This window comes from Pinus tabuliformis, chromosome 7, assembly GCF_031772625.1.
Source record: "Pinus tabuliformis cultivar Carrire ecotype Pingquan chromosome 7, CPIR1, whole genome shotgun sequence".
Lineage (NCBI taxonomy): Eukaryota > Viridiplantae > Streptophyta > Pinopsida > Pinales > Pinaceae > Pinus > Pinus tabuliformis.
In genome coordinates this window covers 849420479-849441204 of record NC_142293.1, presented here as the reverse complement: position 1 = coordinate 849441204, position 20726 = coordinate 849420479, and the positions used below count along the sequence as shown (strand labels likewise).

Below are 20726 nucleotides of genomic sequence, written 5' to 3'. Positions count from 1 at the left end.
CGCACGACAGAGACTACAGTCTACAAGACACTGAGACAGAGACTACGACGGGCTCGGGTTTCGTTGACGGTTGTTTACGTTTTCATTGCCGCTGCAGATGCCATAGACTCTACAACTTGAAGGCTTAACAAAAACATATAATATATTTTTTAATATAACCCACTTTCGTTTTCCTCATATTCTCAATAATATATAATGATGATTATATAATTAAATAATTATATTCATCACGTTATTATTTTCTAAAATTATATATTTAATTTTACTAAATACGTTATGTATATTTTAATAGTTTTATCATTATAATAAGTATATGACAATCAAATCCATTTTACCTAACTTGAAACCACGATTTATGATTTTTTCTCTCCATTTATGATTTAATATATTTTTAATAATTTTCCCTGTAACATTTAAGATAACATAATGAATTCCTAGAATATTTATTTGAATTATATATCATTTAATTCAAAATTATTATTATTCATTTTAAACCTGTATGAATCTAAATGTATTGTAATGCTCAATATATTATTTGTTATTTATTGAGGAGTAAATTATAAGTAGAAGTAGTAATTTTGAATATAAAGTATTGTAAAAGATTAGTATAAGATATAAACTAATAGTAAATTTGACATTTTTTAATTTGGAATATAAAAACATTTAATATTGAAGTAAGAGGCATACAATTTCTATATGTCGAATTTTATCGACAAAATTTGAGTTGCCGAACTTTATTCGAATTTCAAGGTCCTCGAACTCGAACTCGAACTCGAACCTGGTGACTTAGGATCTAACAGTGTCTCTTTTGCAGGATTGCTCGTCATCATTTTCAATTGAGCAAGTACTTGTTATTTACTTTGAGCAATTAATTATTTAAGCATTGGTCTATGATGGCATATTGTTCTTGATTGAATTATTGAAAGTTGTTCATATATCTCCTTACTTGTTCATATTGTGGAATCAATTTACTATTGTTGATAAGCTTTCCATTTAAAATAATCTTTTAGAAACTCACATTTCATTCACTAACCTTCATAGGGACCACCCCCTTATTTTTAACTAGGAGAGAGCTCTAATGGAGAGAGTTGGGAATAGGTAACAACCTCATCTCTTAGTTTGCCACCAAGTCACACCTTATGGGGTTGAGGATTTTTCCCACAATAACTAGGTGTGCAAGCAAAGCGGCAACAAAACCAATCTTTCCACTCCCACATACCCTCATCCCATGAATCCCTCCAGCAAAATAGTCCCTTCCTAGCTAGTAGCCACTAACCTCTTGGAAGAAAACAATCAAACTGAGAAGCAATGGAGCTCTAAACCTTCCAAGTCCATATTGATTACAAGCAATATCAATGCCTTTTCTATGATCTAAACAGATATCTATATAAGATACTTGTATCAACGTATCGAATAGGTTACCACTGGAAAGGAGAACTGCAAGCAAACTGTTGTCCAGGGTAGAGATACAACATTGCAGAGACTACAACAAGCATATATAACTACAAAATGACAGTGAAGGAAAGCACACCTGAGATAAGAGAATGATATGTTCTATTCCTTTCAGATTTTCATCTTCTGCCAACATGCCCATCTGCAGATAAGCAAACATTAAAGAAATACACATGAGAAGGAACATGTACACCAAAATTGGACATTATCCACAGTACAAAAAGACAAGGGCTCTTTATTTTTATTTATCCAAAATTCAGAAATGTGCACCTGAATTAGTATCTTATATACAAACATTTAAAAATCTCGACCCATGATAAAATCACTCTAAATACCAAATCTATTTCAGTGTCCAGTTTAGTCTTCCCTTGCTGAAGCCAAAAATTTACATGAATAAACTTCATTATAATTTAAATTATTCAATTATCATTATACTCCCTAAAAGCGAAAAAATATTTTGAAAACAAAAGATACAACTTGTCACTGTGCCCTGGCTAAAAATTAAGACCATATTCTGATGCCAAAAGGCATATTTGATCTATATGATTTCCCTTTTGGAGTCCATTACATTCACTGAGCTATATGACATACTGCGAGATTAAGAACACACATCAACTAAACTTTGAATGTGAAAGGAAATCCATGTTCTCAAGTTTGCCCAGCAGTGTGAAATAATGAAGACAATGCCTCCATCCAGAAACATAGTTCAGGCTGAGGTTTCAGTTGACCCTAATCTGTTTAGAAATTAATTACTTGTAGGAGCAAAAAACTGCCTTGGGAAGCATCTGGCAGGGTAGCAAGTTACAGAAATAAGAAAGAATCCGTGCAGGGAATTTCTAGGGAAAAGAGATTTCTAGTAGTTTGCAGCATAACAAGTAAACAACAGGAAGGATACAAAGGGACAAAGCATGATTGCAATGTACATAAAAAAAACATGTACATTGACTCCATAGCATGGCAGAAGCATAGCATTATAAAGAAGAACTGAAAGTAAGAAAAAAACACACAAACATACATAAATGTTAGACATGGTAGGGCATTAATGTGTGATTACAAGCTCAAAGGTCACAAGCTGACCTTGAGATAGCAAAACATCATAAAATGCCAAAAATAGCGCACACGTGTGTGGATAAATGTTTTCCATCACGACATCATCCTTGAAGAATGGTCAATAATGCGTCAAGTGATTTCATAGTCCAAAAGTGCTCCTCACTCCAAGAGATATTCAAAATACATGCATACATCTCCAAAAGGCACCTCCTCCACAATGATGTCATCCATAAAGAGGCCTATGTCACCCTTCCAAGGCATGTAGGAGTGACATGGCATCATCTAAGGCAAGCGTTAGCATCAAGGAAGAGTGTGCTAGCCCTCAAAAGTCATCTCAGTGACATCCATCCTCATTTGGGCTCAAGAACAAGTCATCGTCCATCAAACAATGTCAAGGCAGGTTTGGAGGCGTCCTAGGTCCATCTAGGCACACCATCAAATATTGCAATGTCCAAGCTCTCAAGTTCATTTTCTGCATTTTCTAGGAGCTGCACTTGGAGTCCCACATTGGATTCATACTTATTGTAATCTTCTTCAGTCCCATTGACCTACTTTTGTGGTCATTTGTTGGACATTAATAAAATTATCTATCTTATCAAGCTCAGCGTTTCAACATCTACAAGTACATGAAGCGGTGTTGAATCATGTATAAGTTGCTTATGGCCCAATGGCCATCTCTGGAGGGGAAAAATTGGGGTCATAAGGTCATATATGCTCTCAAAACAGGGCAAAGTACCCCCTGGATGGGGCTAGAAAGGAGTCAATCTATCCTTCAAGGGATCCTTGTTGCATGTGTGATACCCCCTGAACAAAACCTCTCAATATCAAGCGAGATCAACACCATTAGGGACATAAAACCATCAAAGCATCATAATGGACCATATCTAATGTTAAGGGCGCATCAATACTTCACACAAATCACCCCTTCAGATGTCTAACTAGCTCAAGATATGTAAACAAGTTACCTCACTTATGTTAGGGATGATTGGGTCAACAACCCTATTAGGTGTTTCCAACTCCCAAGAGGATTGACATGTGCTCGATAAACCCATCAATCCATAGGTGTGTGTGATAAGGTGATCATGGAGTGGGAAAGACTTGAAGGAAGATACCACAACTATGAGACTAGCTAATGGAAAACAAACATCTCGAGTGTCATGATGTAAGGAGGGAGCAATCATGAAGGCATGAGTTACCCCTTTCCTCAACCTACATATTCCACCCCTCCGATATGCCTTTTGCTTAAAGACACATCTTTCTTTGGTGCATAGCTTAGGAGACCAAGCTTGCTTTGTGCATTCCAATACCACTTTAGAATGTAATAGTTTCTCGCTCATTGACATTGGGATATTCAAGAGTTCCTTTATTTTGGATGAAGCATTAAATGCTTGAGGAATTGGGTGATGGCTAATGAGGGAGGGGTAGATCTCATGCTAGTATTTTTCCCACATGCTAAATATGTCCCAATAGTCTTTTGCATTTTACATTTTCTTTCTAGTGTGGCTTTATATGCTTTTATCGTTCTTTCAACTACATCAACATCCAGGGCCATGTTTCGGGGCCTTGACTCAAGGATGTGGATATAGGGTGCCAATCCCAATGACCAATGACAATCAACCTGGATATTAGAGATGAAGAATCAAAAGAGATGGAAAGTGATAAGTATGGATTATCTTGGACATGTTATATCAATCAATGCCTCCCCAATAGTGCCCTTCTTAAACCATAAGGCCTCAGAGGAGGATCCACTATACTAGTCTCAAATACTAACCTCCCAGGTAAAGTGTAGAAACAAGGATACAATCAAGAGTGGTCAATCATCTAGTTTGCCTCGTGATCCATACTAATATTCCCATAACATTAAATGAAAGCACATGGTTGCCAAAATGGGTAGAGTACTGGCTGATAGATGACTCACCTTCCTTTAAGAAGAATGTTAGATGGGAGGGAGCATTGACCAAAGCAATAGGTGGAGAACTCGGGCATAATGTTATATGAAGACCATCACACGATTGTTGGCTGGCTACCTGTCAAATGAGGACAAAAATATTCTCCTATGGGTTACCCACTTTTGGTGGGTAACAATGACCACATGATGATGAGGAGGGTTTTGCTTGATGATGCACACTTGTTGATGAGGAGATGGAGGAGCACTCTTTGACCCATCCATATCACCTTTTTGATGGAGATCGTCACAATTGGAAGATGATGTCATCCCTAGAGAACCTTTTGCTCACAAATGTGGGATAAAAGGAGCCTTTCTGTTACGTTTTAGCATTAATATAGCAATCTTTTTGGTCATCTTGTGAACTACTTAACTTGTAATCACTTGAATTATTACTTTTAGGGATTTTAGTCTAATTTTCCCCTAAATAGACTTGGTTGCCCTCATATAAGTACAGGGGAGTTAGTTTAGTAGGATAATTGTCACACACTCATTATTTTCACAAAAGAGGGTGCACACTAGTTCTTTTGTCTCTTCGATGCAATGGAGCATTAAGGTAGCGAATTGTCTTGGGGGAAATATTTTTGCTTCAAAGGATTTTCTTAGATTGATGAAGTGATGATATGGTGAATTGTGTTGTTTTATTATATCATCTTCCATTTTGCAAATGTTGTAGAATTAGGGTTTTTATTAAGCTTTCATGATATGTTCCATATTTTATGACTCTAAAATATCCTTTGCAATATTTGTCACTGAGCAACCATCAAGGAAACTTAGAATGGTATTTCTTGACCTTAAATCTCCAATTGATTGAGAGCCACTAGGACTAGATTGAGCGTTTTTTCTCACTCTTACTCGCTCCAATCAAGGTCTTCCACCTTTGACATCACCCTTTTGGACTCCATATACCCAAGATTGACAAAGGCACTAGTTTTTGTGTGTCAATCTTTCAAAATTAAAAATCTTTCTATTTTCTAATGGTAAACTAGGGTTAGGTTACAACAAAATCTGCATAAAATAGCTAAAATATCTTAAAAATTATAGTCATAGGGTTAGGGTTTACATCTTTTAATTTAGAAATGGAAATTATCATTTTTTATGCAATTTTCAACCAACTTTCTATGGCTGGCGTCTAGGGTTTAGTTGCTTATTGCACTTTCAGCCATTAAAAAAATTATTGTAATCGTTTCCTTGGTTTACTCTTTAAATGATCTTTAATTCTTCATTGTTTATCATTAATTGTGGGTTACTTTTGCTATTGTTATAATAAATTTTGCATATTGTAAATTGTCTTTATTCAAAACCCTAATTTATAATAGCAATCTTTAATTTTGAAGTTAGCATGTGTTTGGAATCTATTTGATCATCTCCAAGACTTACCTTAGCCCTCTAGAATTAGCCATAGGCTCTTTGAACTCACTATCTCATATCACTTGGAACCCTACCTTATTGAATAGTATGCTAGGGTCTCTATTACGCAAAACCCTTGGAGACTACTATTGCCACACAATCTAGTATGACCCTAGGAGGGGAACCTATGGGACAACAATGGGTTAAAGAGCCACTGTCACCTTAGTCAATGTCCCCTGCACTTTATGGACTTTCCCCAATGCAACGAGTCCCAGTAGAATAGCAATCACTTGAAAAAGGAAGGATCAATCACCTATGTGTAAACTGATTCCATTAAGCCCATTCAAGGAGAGGCTCAATCAATGCTCAATGCTTCCAAGAAGCTAAAGGCTCACCAACAAAGACCTAGGATGAAAACAAGGCCTAGGATCAAGATTTGCAATAAGGATAGGTGTGCCTAGAGTCAAGATTTAAAATATGATATAAGGCCTCTCAAGAAGCTTTGAAAGATGATTTATCACCTCAAATAGGGTTTTCACTTCACTTAAGAGACCTAGAAAGAGCATATGCTAGACCTAGAATTTACGAATAATCATGGGAGGAGCTCCTCCAAGGTACTCACTAGGTCAAGGTAGGGGAAAGGGTCTTATATGATTTATTCTACCGAATACTAGGTTCATATGACCCTTAAGAAGACCACCTTATCCAAGGAAAACTAACTAGGTTACCCTTATAAGGCATGCCTAGGTCATAAGATTTCTGGAGAATTAATTGTGAGAATCCCGCCACAATTTGAGGTCTCCAAGAGGAAACACTATGAAAGAGCTTTGTCCAAGCGGAATTTGAAATTCCTTCTCTGATGGATTTTGCTAGAGGCATGTTACCGCTCAAACTAGCAGGGGTCATAAAAGGGATTCCTAAAGGGCAACGATGGAGACTTAGACCACAGTCACTTCATCTAAGACTCCCTACTCTTTACAAACTTTCACCGATGGGAGTAGACTCGGTATATACAAAAGGTCACTTGACAAGGATAAATCGACCAATGGATATGAAGCGACCCTTGTAATTCTTTTCCTATAAGGGGTTTTAAGAATAGAGCTTTCTTGCTTATCAAGCAAGGTACGGAGATTTCTAAGAGGTGAGGACTTGAAGGTTAGGTTTAGAGGAATATGCCTTATGAAGGAGTTTCCCAATCCTAAAATCCTTATTGAACTTGACTTCTCGAATGGTTCATGAAGATTTGACTTTTCAGAGATGCGGGACCACATGGGGCCAAGTGGACCAGCCTAGGTTAAGGGGCAAGAATTTAGCAACCAATGATGTTCTTAACCCAGAAAAGGAGGGGGAAAGGATCAAAGCAAGAATTTTCACTTAAAGGTGTCAAATTGATCCTATGAAGCACTAGCCTTGGGGATGCTAGGGCAAAGTTTGATCTCGAAGCTAGGGCTTGGGTTATCTCACAACTCCAACATCGAAATGGCTTCAAAATTGGAGGAGGCCTTGAGGACACACCAATGCAAGAGATGCTAGGAGATCAAATTTTTTGGAGGGATACTTTGTCGGGAAAGTGATGCCCTAGGTGACCCAACTTGGCTAGACCTAGAAGAAGGTGAAAAAGAGTTGATTTTTGGGTGAACACCTCTTGGTAGATCAGTGCCTTAGTCTTGGGAGAATCGAGTCTAGAATAAATATGAATGAGGACCTTGTTTCCTAGTCAAGGAGGCCTTAAGACTACTTCGCTTGCCTTCTAGGGCAAGGGGAAGTAACCTTACAGCTTTATACTTCGACTTGCAAAAGGTGATGGCTTATCAAGATGAATTCAGTGATAGAATTATCCCTAGGAAATTTCATTCAAAATTACATGGCCCATACATTGAGAGATGTTATATAGAGACAAAATTCCACAATTTAAGCAGTAAATGCATGCAGCAATTAGCCCTACAAATAACGAAATTCCCAATCCAATGTATATGACAAAGTAAAATAAGAATAACATTAAAAGTTTGTACTTACATGTAATAGAACATATCCAACCATCAACAATTTGACAATAGAGAAGCTCCAAGATAAGATAAACCAAATCCAAACATCAAAATTCATCCATAAAGCTCCAATTCATCCTCCAAGAAAAAGTGCGAAATTCTCTAAAGAGAAGAGAGATCCAATCCAAAGTGATGATGAGCAAATGAACTCATCTCACTTGTATTTATATACTAATGAGGAGTTCGAATTAGTCTCCTAGGCCTACATAATACCCAAAAATAAAATAATGTGCTAATAACCTAATTTTTGGTGACAAACCCATCAAACTAACTCACAAATGAAATAATCAGCCTCTTAAGAGGTTAAATGATAAATAATACATGTCTTCGTGCCCTCCAAGAGACCTGATGAGGTCCATAGGTTCCATAATGAAGAATAGGACCCTCAAAAGTGATGGACAAGGGGTTGACCCCTTGTTCTCCAAACAATAAACCTGTGGTGCTCCCAGTGGGTGTGGGGGCACAATAATAACCTCATGGGTCTCCAAATGAGTCGAAGATGCATGTAGATCATTTGTAAGGGCTCTGATGATGGTGTAGGTGATGCCACATCATCCTACAAGTCATGGTTCCGCTGCTAAGGGGCTAGCCGAGCAATGGTGAACTAGTTGCATTTTCCTTTTCCAATAGGTGAATATTGAGCATTTTTGAACATCCTCGGGGATCCATGGAGTGTTGTCTATTGTTGTGGAGGCCCATGGCTCTCAATGCACACCATTACATGTGCCAATGTAGCCCTCTGGAGGGTTAGGACCTCGTATAGGGAGACCAAACCCAAGATGGAGACCATCTGCAATCCTGCATAAGATCCAATGTGTCCCCTAGCCTTCCAATACAACAAGTCATTAGAGAAATCGAGTAAAAGAGCTTACCAACCATGGACCACAGGTGGGGACTTCATAATGGCTTGCCCTTCCATAATGGGCTTTGGCATGTGCTAATGTCTCCAAGCTCCAAATGGGGTTAGCCAAGTATCCTATTAGGTGGTTTCTACTTCTAAAGGGGATAATAGGTTCAAGGTACATCCTTTAAAGGTGGTGGTATGTGATAGAGAGGTGAATGAAGTAGGGATGAGAAGGGGCAGCCCTGGGCCACATGTTGGGGTACAAGGATAGCTAATAAAGGGATGCCCACACTTGGGTATATAATGTATAGGAGGGAGCAATCGTGGTATATGAGGTGCCCCGACCTTGATTTTTCCACCCTTCATTATATGCCTTTTGCCTTTTATCATTTTTCTTTGATTAACTACTCGGGGCTCACGAGGTAAGAGCATGATGTATGAGATATAGCAATGGATACCCCCTTTTAAGGTAGGGCAGTTCATTGCCCACCAGGGGTTGGGACAATCATGGGTTCCTATATGACAAAGGAGACTCATAGAACCAGTAGGAACCAGGGTGATGGCCATGATGATGGAGTAGAACTCATGTATTGGCTTTTGCCCACGTGCTAAATGTGTTTGTCCCAACCATCTTTTGCATTTTGTGGTACATTTTCCTGTTGAATGTGACCAATTATGCTTTTTCTTTTCTTTTAGATGTATCAACCTCTACGACATCATTCCAAGCCTGACCCAAGGTGTGGACAAGGGGAAGGGGAGAACTAGCCCTGTGTGGACCCAGTGGAGGAATGTGGACCCAAGTGGGAGAAATGATGAATGGGGTAATAATGAGTGGAAAGGGGGTAATATATGCGGATGGGGAAGTAGGACACACAACCAAAATCAGGGTTTCCCGTGAAATACCATCCCTAAAGCCAAATGGTCAGTAAAAGAAATCCCACGGGACTAGAATCCAAGGTTAACATTCAAATGGGGACTGGGGACGAGAGCACAGACTTAACCCATTCTTTCCGCCGAATGCCCCCATTAATCCATGCCCAAAAGTGTCCATGATAAGTAAACTACAATACTCAATTACCAAATGACAAGACATACTTTTAGGTTCGGGATGCCCACCTTCAAACATACGATCATGGCAAATGGGTGAGGGACCACATGGTTGGGTCAGGTGGTAGAGAAATGGCACAATGAACTAGTTGGTGGCTGCAAGGGGTTGTTCGTTGTCGGCTGAGGACCATCTTGGAGAAATTTTTTCTCCTAGGGATATCACCCACAAAATGGTGGGTAACATCTGGCTCCAATTGCAACGTGATCTCTCGAAGAAGTGGACAAAGCTACTCGAACGGGAGGTCACGAGAACTCCAACAATCTCTTGGTTATGTAGGCCTATTACCTGCACATATAATAGATGAAGAACACAGGGTAGCATGCTTTCGCGGCGTCTCATGATCGCACATGCTTGATGTTAGGCCATAAAATCAACAGAAAAAAATAAAATATGCAAAGATGCATCTATTCTACCATGCAAAATATCATATGACGTTAGCTATAATGCAAAAATCATCATGTAATGCATCCTACTCTACCATGCATATGATACAATATCAAGTCTCAAGGAAACAGGTGATACAACTTAATTTGACCGGCTCGAGCCAAAGTTCGTCGTTGAGTTTGGCAATGTAATAATAATTCTCCCCAACCTTTCCATGAATCCTGACAGATATTGGATCTCTATCAACCAAGACTAAGTCCCCAACCTTATACTATTTTTTAGGCTTCCACCTTTTGCTTGCTTTAGAGATTGGTCACTTGAGGATACAGACTTCTTGAGCCGGGAGAATAGGAGAAGGCTTCTCGATTTCACATGTTTCGTAGTATGGTCCAGGCTTGATCACATGAGGTAAGTAGGTGGGTTCCCTATAAAGGATAAAAGGGGTGCCATCAGATTGCGGAATGGTGGCATATGATAAGTCCATTTGAACATGACCCCCAACGATAGCCCCCCATTTCCTAGATAATAGCATCCCCCACACATCAGGAATATCAATGACAATAACATCCATGAGGAGGGATATATCGGGATTCCTAGCCAAAGAAACCTTAAGGTCCTTGATGAGACCTTCCACTTCCACAGGTTTGGAGTTAAAACCACACACCTTTTTGTACGGTCGAGTGATGCTGAGACCCAATTGCTTCATAACTTTAAAGGCATGATATTTGCGGAAGCCCTTGAGTCTAACATACAATTGTGTAAGAAGAGGTCATTGATAGCCAAAGTGAGCAAGTATGGTTCATGCCCCGGGTTTTCGTCAAGAATATGGATGTTTTGCAATTCTTCATGTAATTCTTCTTCCTGAATTCCCAGGGACTTCTTGATTTGTTGTTGTTGCTCAGGAAGTTTAGCAATCTCTTTCAAAGGAACGGGTATAGTCATTCTTCCTATGACAGCTCCTATGTCGATGTCAAGTTTAACCTCTTTCCCTTTTTCCTTCTTCTTGATGTTTTCCTTTCTTGGAGGATCCTTTTTTGGATTGGCTTTTGTTGGGGGATCCTTCTTGGGAGGAATTTCAGGGAGAGATTCTTTGGGAGGGGCTTTCTTAGGTAATGGATCTTCTTTAGATGGTTCCTTAGAAGTTGCAGGGTCTTTGTTATTTTCTTTTCATGAGTATTGGACCCCTTTAAACCTTCCCTTGCTATCAGAGTTAAGAATGGATTCTTCCTTTCCCTCTTTAACGGTGACCTTACTAATGGGAGGATGTGTATATGACCCTCCTAGCAAAATGTTGAAGATGTCAAATTTTGTTATGAACCAGCTCACAAAAAGATAGAAAAGATAGATCAACGCCTTAGAATTCAGCCTCTTCGAGGGGGCAATCTCCTTTACATTACACAAATGAACAATTCTTGGATGATACAAATGACAAGACCTCCTTCTATATATAAGAGTCTAAGGGGTCATAATATAATCAGAGCCGACATAACAATAATAATGTAATGGCACAATAATAACAATAGTGGGCTTCTATGGGGCACAATAATAACAATATGGGGACTACATAGGCACAACAATATAATAAGGAGGTTGTACTAATAACAATAAGGGGTTACACTAGTATAGGGACCTAACATGCCCCTCTCCTTCAAAAAGTGTTGTCTTCAACGCTTGAGTAGTTCTTGATGCTTCTGTATAAAATTCGTGTCCTCCCATGTGGAATATTCAACGGTAAGTTCTTCCACTTGATGAGATACTTTGAAATTGATCGATTTCGTAGCTATCGGGTTCTTGTTTCTGTGACTGCTCCAGGTTCCAATATGATTTTTCCTTCCTCGTCAAGTTTTGGCAATATTGTTTAGGATCTTCTGCAACTTTTGAATGAGTGGCCACACTTCTTCATGCTTCTTCCATTCATCCCTTGCTTTGTTTATCCAATCTGGTTGGATAATAGAAATAACACAAAACAATGCTTCCACATCCTCATCTTTTCTTGAGAGTGCATCTGCAACAATATTTTGCGTCCCTTTTTTGTAGATGATTTCAAAGTCATAACCCAACATATTTGTGACCCATTCTTGTTGCTCTTCATAGGATAATCTTTGTTCTAAAAAGTATTTAAGACTATCATGATCTGTTTTTACCTTGAAGTGTCTTCCCATGGGTTGCCATTTCTTAAGTGCATGTAGTATTGCCAACATTTCCTTCTCATAAATAGCTTTGTGTAAATACTTTCCTTTGATTGGACAACTTTCGAAAGCAATGGGTCTTTCATCTTGCATTAAAACAACACCAATTCCATTTCCTAAAGCATCACATTCCACAATAAAGGTTTTTGTGAAGTCCGACGTAGCTAAGACCGGTGCTTGGCACATTGCCTCTTTAAGATGTTCGAAGGCCTTTGTTGCTTCTGGAGTCCATGAAAATGCATCTTTCTTCAATAATGTTGTTAGAGGTGCTGCTATTCTCTCGTAATTCTTAACAAACTTGCGATAATACCCTATCAACCCGAGAAATCCTCGCAGATGCTTTATGGATGTGGGGATTTTCCATTCTTTAATGGCTTTAATTTTGCTAGGGTCTACCTTAACACCTTCATGAGATACAATATGACCTAGATATTCCACCTCTTGTACTCCAAAGAAACATTTGGAGCTTTTTGCATATAATTGTTTCTCCTCCAATAGTTTGAGCACCCTGTCAACATGTTGAACATGATCCTTCCAAGACTTGTTGTAGATTAGTATATCATCAAAAAATACTAACACAAATTTTCTAAAGAAGGGTTTGAAAATAGAATTCATCAAACCTTGAAATGTAGAAGGTGCATTAGTAAGGCCAAAAGGCATGACCAAAAAATCATAATGACCCTCATGAGTTCTAAATGTTGTTTTCAGAATGTCTCCAGTCTTCATTCTGATTTGATGATATCCTAAACGAAGATCCAACTTGGTGAAGTAAATTGATCCATGCAATTCATCCAATAATTCATCAATGACAAGAATGGGAAATTTATCTTTAATAGTGAGCTTGTTGAGCTCCCTATAATCCGGACACATGCGCCATGATCCATCCTTCTTGTGCACCAATACCACTAGAGCAGAGAAAGAACTTTGACTAGGTTGAATTATACCAGCCTCTAGCATTTCTGCAACCATACGTTCAATTTCACTCTTTTGGGCATAGGGATATCTGTACGGCCTGATGTTTGGAGGAACACTTCCTGGAATCAAATGAATAGCATGATCATGATCACGAATAGGTGGGAGGCCTTTGGGAGTCTCAAATACCTTGGAATGATTGTCCAATACTTTTTGAAGATCTGGAGAAATAGATGATTTCGATGTGAGAACCTCTAGCGAACATAATTGTGCAATTACGCCTCGTTGTTCCTTCTTTAGAAGCTTTGTCATACCGTTAGAGCTGATTATCTTTCCCGGTTTCCCTGCAATACCCCTTAATTCAACTTCCTTTCCTTCCGCACAAAATTTCATGAAAAGTTCTTGAAAATTAAAAGCTATTGTACCCAAGGATTGTAGCCATTGGACTCCTATTACAACATCAGCACCACCCATTGGAATGGAAAGCATTGGGCTATTCAATACATATTCTCCCATGGATAGCTTGATATTATGGCACTTTCCAAAGCAATTTATGGTTCCTCCACTTGCAACCATCACTTGACACTCTGGTGCTGGATATAGGAAGCAATTCAATTCCTTGGCTATCTTACAATGAACAAAATTATGGGTACTTCCCGAATCAATCAACACTATTACCTTTTTCTTCTTGATATGTCCTTCTATCTTGATAGTTTGAGGAGTGGTAATTCCAGCCAATGCATTACAAGATATGGTCAGATTCATTTCTTCTTTATCTAGGGTTTGTTCCTGGAGTATATCCTCTTCTTTTGACATTTCTTGTTCCTTTTCTTCCTCCTCTTCACAATCTATGTAGAATAATTTCTTTTCAGCACACTTATGACCTTTAGTGTATTTGCTATCGCAACTGTAACAAAGCTCTTTTGCTCTTTTTTCTTACAATTTTTGTGGTCTCAACCTTGTAGGTTGTGGAAGGCTAGGGGAAACAACACTTCCATATTTATAGTTGTGAGTGGTAGGCTTCCTGGTTGCCATAATTTTACTTTCCATTTTTCTTGCTAACCTGAATACTTTCTCCAATGAATCAAGTTCCCAAAGGCAAACCTCATGTTGGATATCATCCTTTAAAGTCCCTATGAACACATCAATCCTATGCTCCTCTGGAATATCTTTTACCCTTATGTTCAATTTTTGGAAGTCCTCAATGTGCTCCATCATTGAACCCTTTTGTTTGAGATTTATCAATTGGCTAAAAAAGGCGTTGCTTTTTGTATCCTCATAATGTGCTATCATTTCTTCCGTAAATATTGCCCAAGTGACAATTTGTTTACGAGAACAAAGCCATCGATACCATATAAACTGATTTGGTTCCAAATATAAAGTTGCAATACGTACCTTTTGTGTGTTTTGCACATTATGGAGATCGAAAAATTGCTCCATCTATAGTATCCATGTTCTGGAATTCTTGCCATCAAACTTCCTCATATCGATTTTTGGAACATGGTGGGTCTTCAATCCAACATTAGAGTCTATGAAATCATGATTAACATTTCTTTTGTTCTCATCATAAGTTTCCTTTACTACCCTTTCACCATTAGTAACCATTTCTTGTAGCAACTTATTCAAACTTATCTTCAATTCTTCCATCTTAGCGTCCATGCCATTCATCTTAGCTTCCATGCCATCCATCTTAGCTTCCACGCCATCCATATTAGCTTCCATGCCATTCATCTTGGCTTCAGTTACCTTTTGTGAGAGTGAAATTTGTTGTACTTGGTCTTGTAATTTTGATATATCATGTTGCATTTCTTCCTCTTCTTCACGAGTCATGCTAGAGCTTTCAGGTTGCTTACTAGGTGTTTCCATTTTCTTTCTTCGGGGCATCAATTAATGCTAATAATTCTTCACTATTCCCTTTGAATTCCTTCAAACTAATTTTTCAAACCAATCTTATGCAAAATTTAAAAAAAACTACACACCTTTTTTTTCACTTTGTAAGAGCTCGATATTGAATCTGTTGTATCTCTGTAACTGTGGATCTTGAATATCTGAAATCGCGTCCTGCAGTAGCCCTTTGAGTCCTCTTTCTAACCCCGCAAGTCTGATCAAGATTGGATTCTCCAAGGAAGAGTTATGCCAAATCTCCCACGATGACCTGATTATAGACTAGTTCAGTAGAGCGAACTTGTACGAAGTGCCACATGTCATTGTTTCGACCTTAGTACCTGAAACTGATATAAAGAAAACTACAGGTCGTCCTCTTTCTGAAACTTCTTACGAAATTTCAATCTGATGCTCAGAACAAAAGTTATGACGATTTTCCCCAGGTCACATGTTTGGAATGTAATTCGGGAGTCTGCAAAAACCCTAACTTCCTCAAATCATATCTCCGAAAATATAGCGAGACAAGCTCTGAAATTCGGACCCGAAGTTCAGAATGATTTCAAATCAAATGGGTTTTTTTTAGCTTCTGAAACGTCGCAGAAAAAAAGTTATAGCGAAAATGCCACAATGACTTGTTTGGAGCAGTGAAACCCTAGAATCCAAAGCTCTGATACCAAATGTTATGAAACCAACTCACAAAAAGATAGAAAAGATAGATCAACGCCTTAGAATTCAGCCTCTTCGAGGGGGCAACCTCCTTTACATTACACAAATGAACAATTCTTGGATGATACAAATGACAAGACTTCCTTTCTATATATAGGAGTCTAAGGGGTCATAATATAATCAGAGCCGACATAACAATAATAATGTAAGGGCACAATAATAACAATAGTGGACCTCTATGGGGCACAATAATAACAATATGGGGCTACATAGGCACAACAATATAATAAGTGGGTTGTACTAATAACAATAAGGGGTTACACTAGTAGTATAGGGACCTAACAAATTCCACAAGTTTAGCCTGCTCATCAGTTTGTTCATCCTCACTCTTTTCCCCCTCACTTTCCTCATCCTCAGATGATGGGTCTGGCTCAACAGCATTAGTTGGGGCCAAAGTGTTTGGGAATTGAGAAGAGATTGGCCTATCTTCTTCACTTTGCTTTTTGGGAAAAGGTTTTCCTTTTGGGATATAGCTAGATTTTTGGGCCGTTTCCAAGGCGGTGATTTTGTTCATGATAACCCTGTCACGTGCATTGACTTCTTTGGTGAACTTGTCCATTCTCTTGAGGATGGCAAGAAGAATTTCCTCATGTTGATCTTTGAACTTCTCCTTCTTGACCTCAGCTCTAGCTCTAGGGTGGTCAATGATATCTACCTTCGAGATTCGTATGTTTTCTTCAACTTCCATTGCTATCTCTTTAGCTTCAGCCAAAGTGGAAGGTTTCTTATCCCTTAACACATATGTGAAGTGGCCACCCATCGCCTTTATGAATTTATGAAGGTTATTGGCTTCGGATGGCTTCAAATGATCAAATATATCTTTGACTACCCTATCAAATTTTTGAATGAACTCTCATACATCTTCCCTTCCCTTGGTTATTTGGTAGAATTTTTCAATGTTAAAGGTCCCTTGGGCATTGCATGACCACCTCTTCATGAATAGGTCTTCAAAGTCATCAGAGTCTTGTATGCATGTTGGGGGAAGGCTAAGGTACCAATCTCTTGCTTGTCCCTCAAGTGAGAGCAAAGAGCATCATGAGCCTATCTTCATCAAAGATCATTCTAGGGGACATTTGCCAATAGAATTCTTCAATAAAACCATGGGCAGTCCAAGTAGCATCCCCTTTGAACTTGGGTAACCATCGATTATATTTTTCAGGTAGTGGTTTGGGATCATCACTCAATTTCAAAGAGGCAAAGACATTAATCAATTGCCTTTCACTCTTGTTCATCTTGGGTTGATCTTGTTTTAGGTCAACGTTAGAACTAAATGGCATTTTGGGAGATGGATCACTGACCTTGTCAAATTCAGGGAAAAGAGCGATTCCAACAGGTGATGGAGTTTGCTCTCCCCTTTTTGCAGCAGCCCTAGTTAAAGGAAGAATGTTGTCACCTTCAAGTAAACTAGGGGTTTGGATAATGAGTGGAGTCGCCAAAGGAATGCTTTATAGATGTCATCAATGAATCAATTCCTCAATGATTCACTAGGGAGGCAAACCTTCTTCCTCCCCGACAATAATGCCAAAATGTTACAGCTCAAACTAGCAGGGGTCATAAAAGGGATTCCTAAAGGGCAACTACTAGATCAAAGGGCAACGATGGAGGCTTAGCCCACTGTCACCTCAACTAAGACTCCCTACTCTTTACGGACTTTCACCGATGGGAGGAGACCCGATATATACAAAAGGTCACTTGACAAGGATAAATCGACCAATGGATATGAAGTGACCCTTATAATCCTTTTCCTAGAAGGGGTTTTAAGAATAGAGCTTTCTTGCTTATCAAGCAAGGTACGAAGATTTCTAGGAGAAGGAGGTGAGGACTTGAGGGTTAGGTTTAGAGGAATATGCCTTATGAAGGAGTTTCCCAATCCTAAAATCCTTATTGAACTTGACTTCTCAAATGGTTCTTGAAGATTTGACTTTTCAAAGGTGTGGGACCACACGGGACCAAGTGGACCCAGCCTAGGTTAAGGGGCAAGAATTTAGCAACCAATGATGTTCTTAACCCAAACAAGGAGGGGGAAAGGATCAAAGAAAGAATTTACATGTAAACGTGTCAAATTGATTCTATGAGGCACTAGCCTTGGGGATGTTAGGGTAACGTTTGATCTCGGAACTAGGGCTTGGGTTATCTCAAAACTCCACCGTCGGAATGGCTTCAAAATTGGAGGAGGCCTTAAGGACACACCAATGCAGAAGATGCTAGGAGATCGAACTTTTTGAAGGGTTACTTTGTCGGGAAAGTGATTCCCTAGGTGACCCAACTTGGCTAGACCTAGAAGAAGGTGAAAAAGAGTTGATTTTTGAGTGACCACCTCTTGGTAGATCAGTGCCTTAGTCTTGGGAGAATGGAGTCTATGATAAATATGAATGAGGACCTTGTTTCTTAGTCAAGGAGGCCTTAAGACTACTTCGCTTGCTTTCTAGGGCAAGGGGAAGCAACCTTACATCTTTATACTTCGACTTGCAAAAGGTGATGGCTTATCAAGATGAATTCAGTGATAGAATTATCCATAGGAAATTTCATTCAAAATTACATGACCCATACATTGAAGATGCTCTTTAGAGACAAAATTCCACAATTTAAGCAGTAAATGCATGAAACAATTAGCCCTAAAAATATCAAATTCCCAATCCAATGTATATGACAAAGTAAAATAAGAATAGCATTAAAATCTTGTACTTACATGTAATAGAACATATCCAACCATCAACAATTTGACAATAGAGAAGCTCCAAGATAAGATAAACCAAATCCAAACATCAAAATTCATCGATAAATCTTTGATTCATCCTCCAAGAAAAAGTGTGAAGTTCTTTAAAGAGAAGAGAGATCCAATCCAAAGTGATGATGAGAAAATGAACTCATCTCACTTGTATTTATATACTAATAAGGAGTTCGAAATAGTCTCCTAGGCCTACATAAGACCCAAAAATAAAATAATGTGCTAATAACCTAACTTTTGGTGACAAGCCCACCAAACTAGCTCATAAATGAAATAATTAGCCTCTTAAGAGGTCAAATGATAAATAATACATGTCGTAGGGCCCTCCAAGAGGCCTGATGAGGTCCATAGGTTCCATAATGAAGAATAGGACCGTCAAAAGTGATGGACAAGGGGTTGGCCCCTTGTTCTCCAAACAATAAACTTGTGGTGCTCCCAGTGGGTGTGGGGGCACAATAATAACCTCGTGGATCTCCAAATGAGTTGAAGATGTTTGTAGATCATTTGTAAGGGCTTTGATGATGTGTAGGTGATCCGACATCATCCTACAAGTCTTGGGTCAACTGCTAAGTGCATGGTACATCTGTGGGGTTGGCTGGACAAAGGTGAACCAAGTGCATCTTCCTCGTCCAATAGGAGAATCTCCAGCATTTCTGAACATCCTCAAGGATCCATGGAGTGTTGTCTACTGTTGTGGAGTCCCATGGCTTTCAACGCACACCATTACATGTGCCAATGTAACCCTCTGGAGGGTTAGGACCCCGTACAGGGAGACCAAACCCAAGATGGAGACCATCTGCAATCCTGCATAAGATCCAATGCATCCCCTATCCTTCCAGTACAACAAGTCATTAGATAAATAGAGTAAAAGAGCTTACCATCCATGGACCATAGGTGGGGACTTCATAATGGCCTGCCCTTCCATAGTGGGCTTTGGCATGTGCTAATGTCTCCAAGCTCCAAATGGGGTTTGCCAATTATCCTATTAGTTGGTTTCTACTTCTAACGGGGATAATAGGTTCAAGGTACATCCTTTAAAGGTGGTAGTATGTGATAGAGAGGTGAATGAAGTAGGGATGAGAAGGGGCAGCCCTGGGCCACATGCTGGGGTACAAGGGTAGCTAATAAAGTGAAGCCCACACTTGGGTATATAATGTATAGGAGGGAGCAATCATGGTAAATGAGGTGCCCTGACCTTGATTTTTCCACCGTTCTTTATATGCCTTTTGTCTTTTTCATTTTTCTTTGATTAACCGCTTGGGGCTCAAGGGGTAACAACATGATGTGTGAGATAAAACAGTGGATACCCCCTTTTAAGGTAGGGCGATTCATTGCCCAGCAAGGGTTGGGACAATCATGGGTTCCTCCTATATGATGAAGGAGGCTCATAGAACCTATAGGAACCAGGGTGATGGCCATGATGATGGAGTAGAGCTCATGTATTGGCTTTTGCCCACATGCTAAATGTGTTTGTCTTGGCCATCTTTTGCATTTTGTGGTTACATTTTCTTGTTGAATGTGGCCAATTATGTTTTTTTTTTAGCTGCATCAACTTCTGAAGCATCATTCCAGGCTTGACCCAAGTTGTGGGCAAGGGGAAGGGGAGAACTAGCCCTATGTGAACACAGTGGAGGTATGTGGACCCAAGTGGGAGAAATGATGAATGGGGTGATACTGAGTGGAAAGGGGGTAATATATGTGGATGGGGAAGCGGAACCACGCAACCAAAATCATGGTTTCCCGTGAAATACCATCCCTAAAGCCAAATGGTCAATAAAAGAGATCCCACGGGACTAGAATCCAAGGTTAACATCCAAAAGGAGACTAGGGGACAAAAGCACAGACCTAAACCATTTTTTTCACCGAATCCCCCCATTAATCAATGCCCAGAAGTGTCCATGATAAGCAAACTACAATACTCAATTACCAAATAACAAGGCATACCTTTAGGTTCAGGAGGCCCACCTTCAAACATAAAATCATGGCAGATGGGTGAGGGACCACATGGTTGGCTCAAGTGGCGGATAAATGGCCCAATGAGCTAGTTGGTGGCTGCAAGGGGCTGCTAGCCGCTGCCTGAGGACCATCTTGGAGAAAAAATTTCTCCTA

The 20726-nt window shown here is 39.3% G+C and overlaps 1 protein-coding gene across 6 annotated transcripts in view; it reads right to left on the bottom strand.

Annotated features, from left to right (window-relative positions):
* LOC149250292 (uncharacterized protein At5g02240-like) overlaps positions 1 to 20726 on the bottom strand; it is a 136795-nt gene that overhangs the window by 14675 nt on the left and 101394 nt on the right. For all 6 annotated transcript variants that reach the window (XM_089459007.1, XM_089459008.1, XM_089459009.1 and 3 more), the window contains one exon: positions 1532 to 1594. In XM_089459007.1, coding sequence (XP_089315133.1) covers positions 1532 to 1594 — 63 coding nt within the window. The remainder of the gene's footprint in view (positions 1 to 1531; positions 1595 to 20726) is intronic.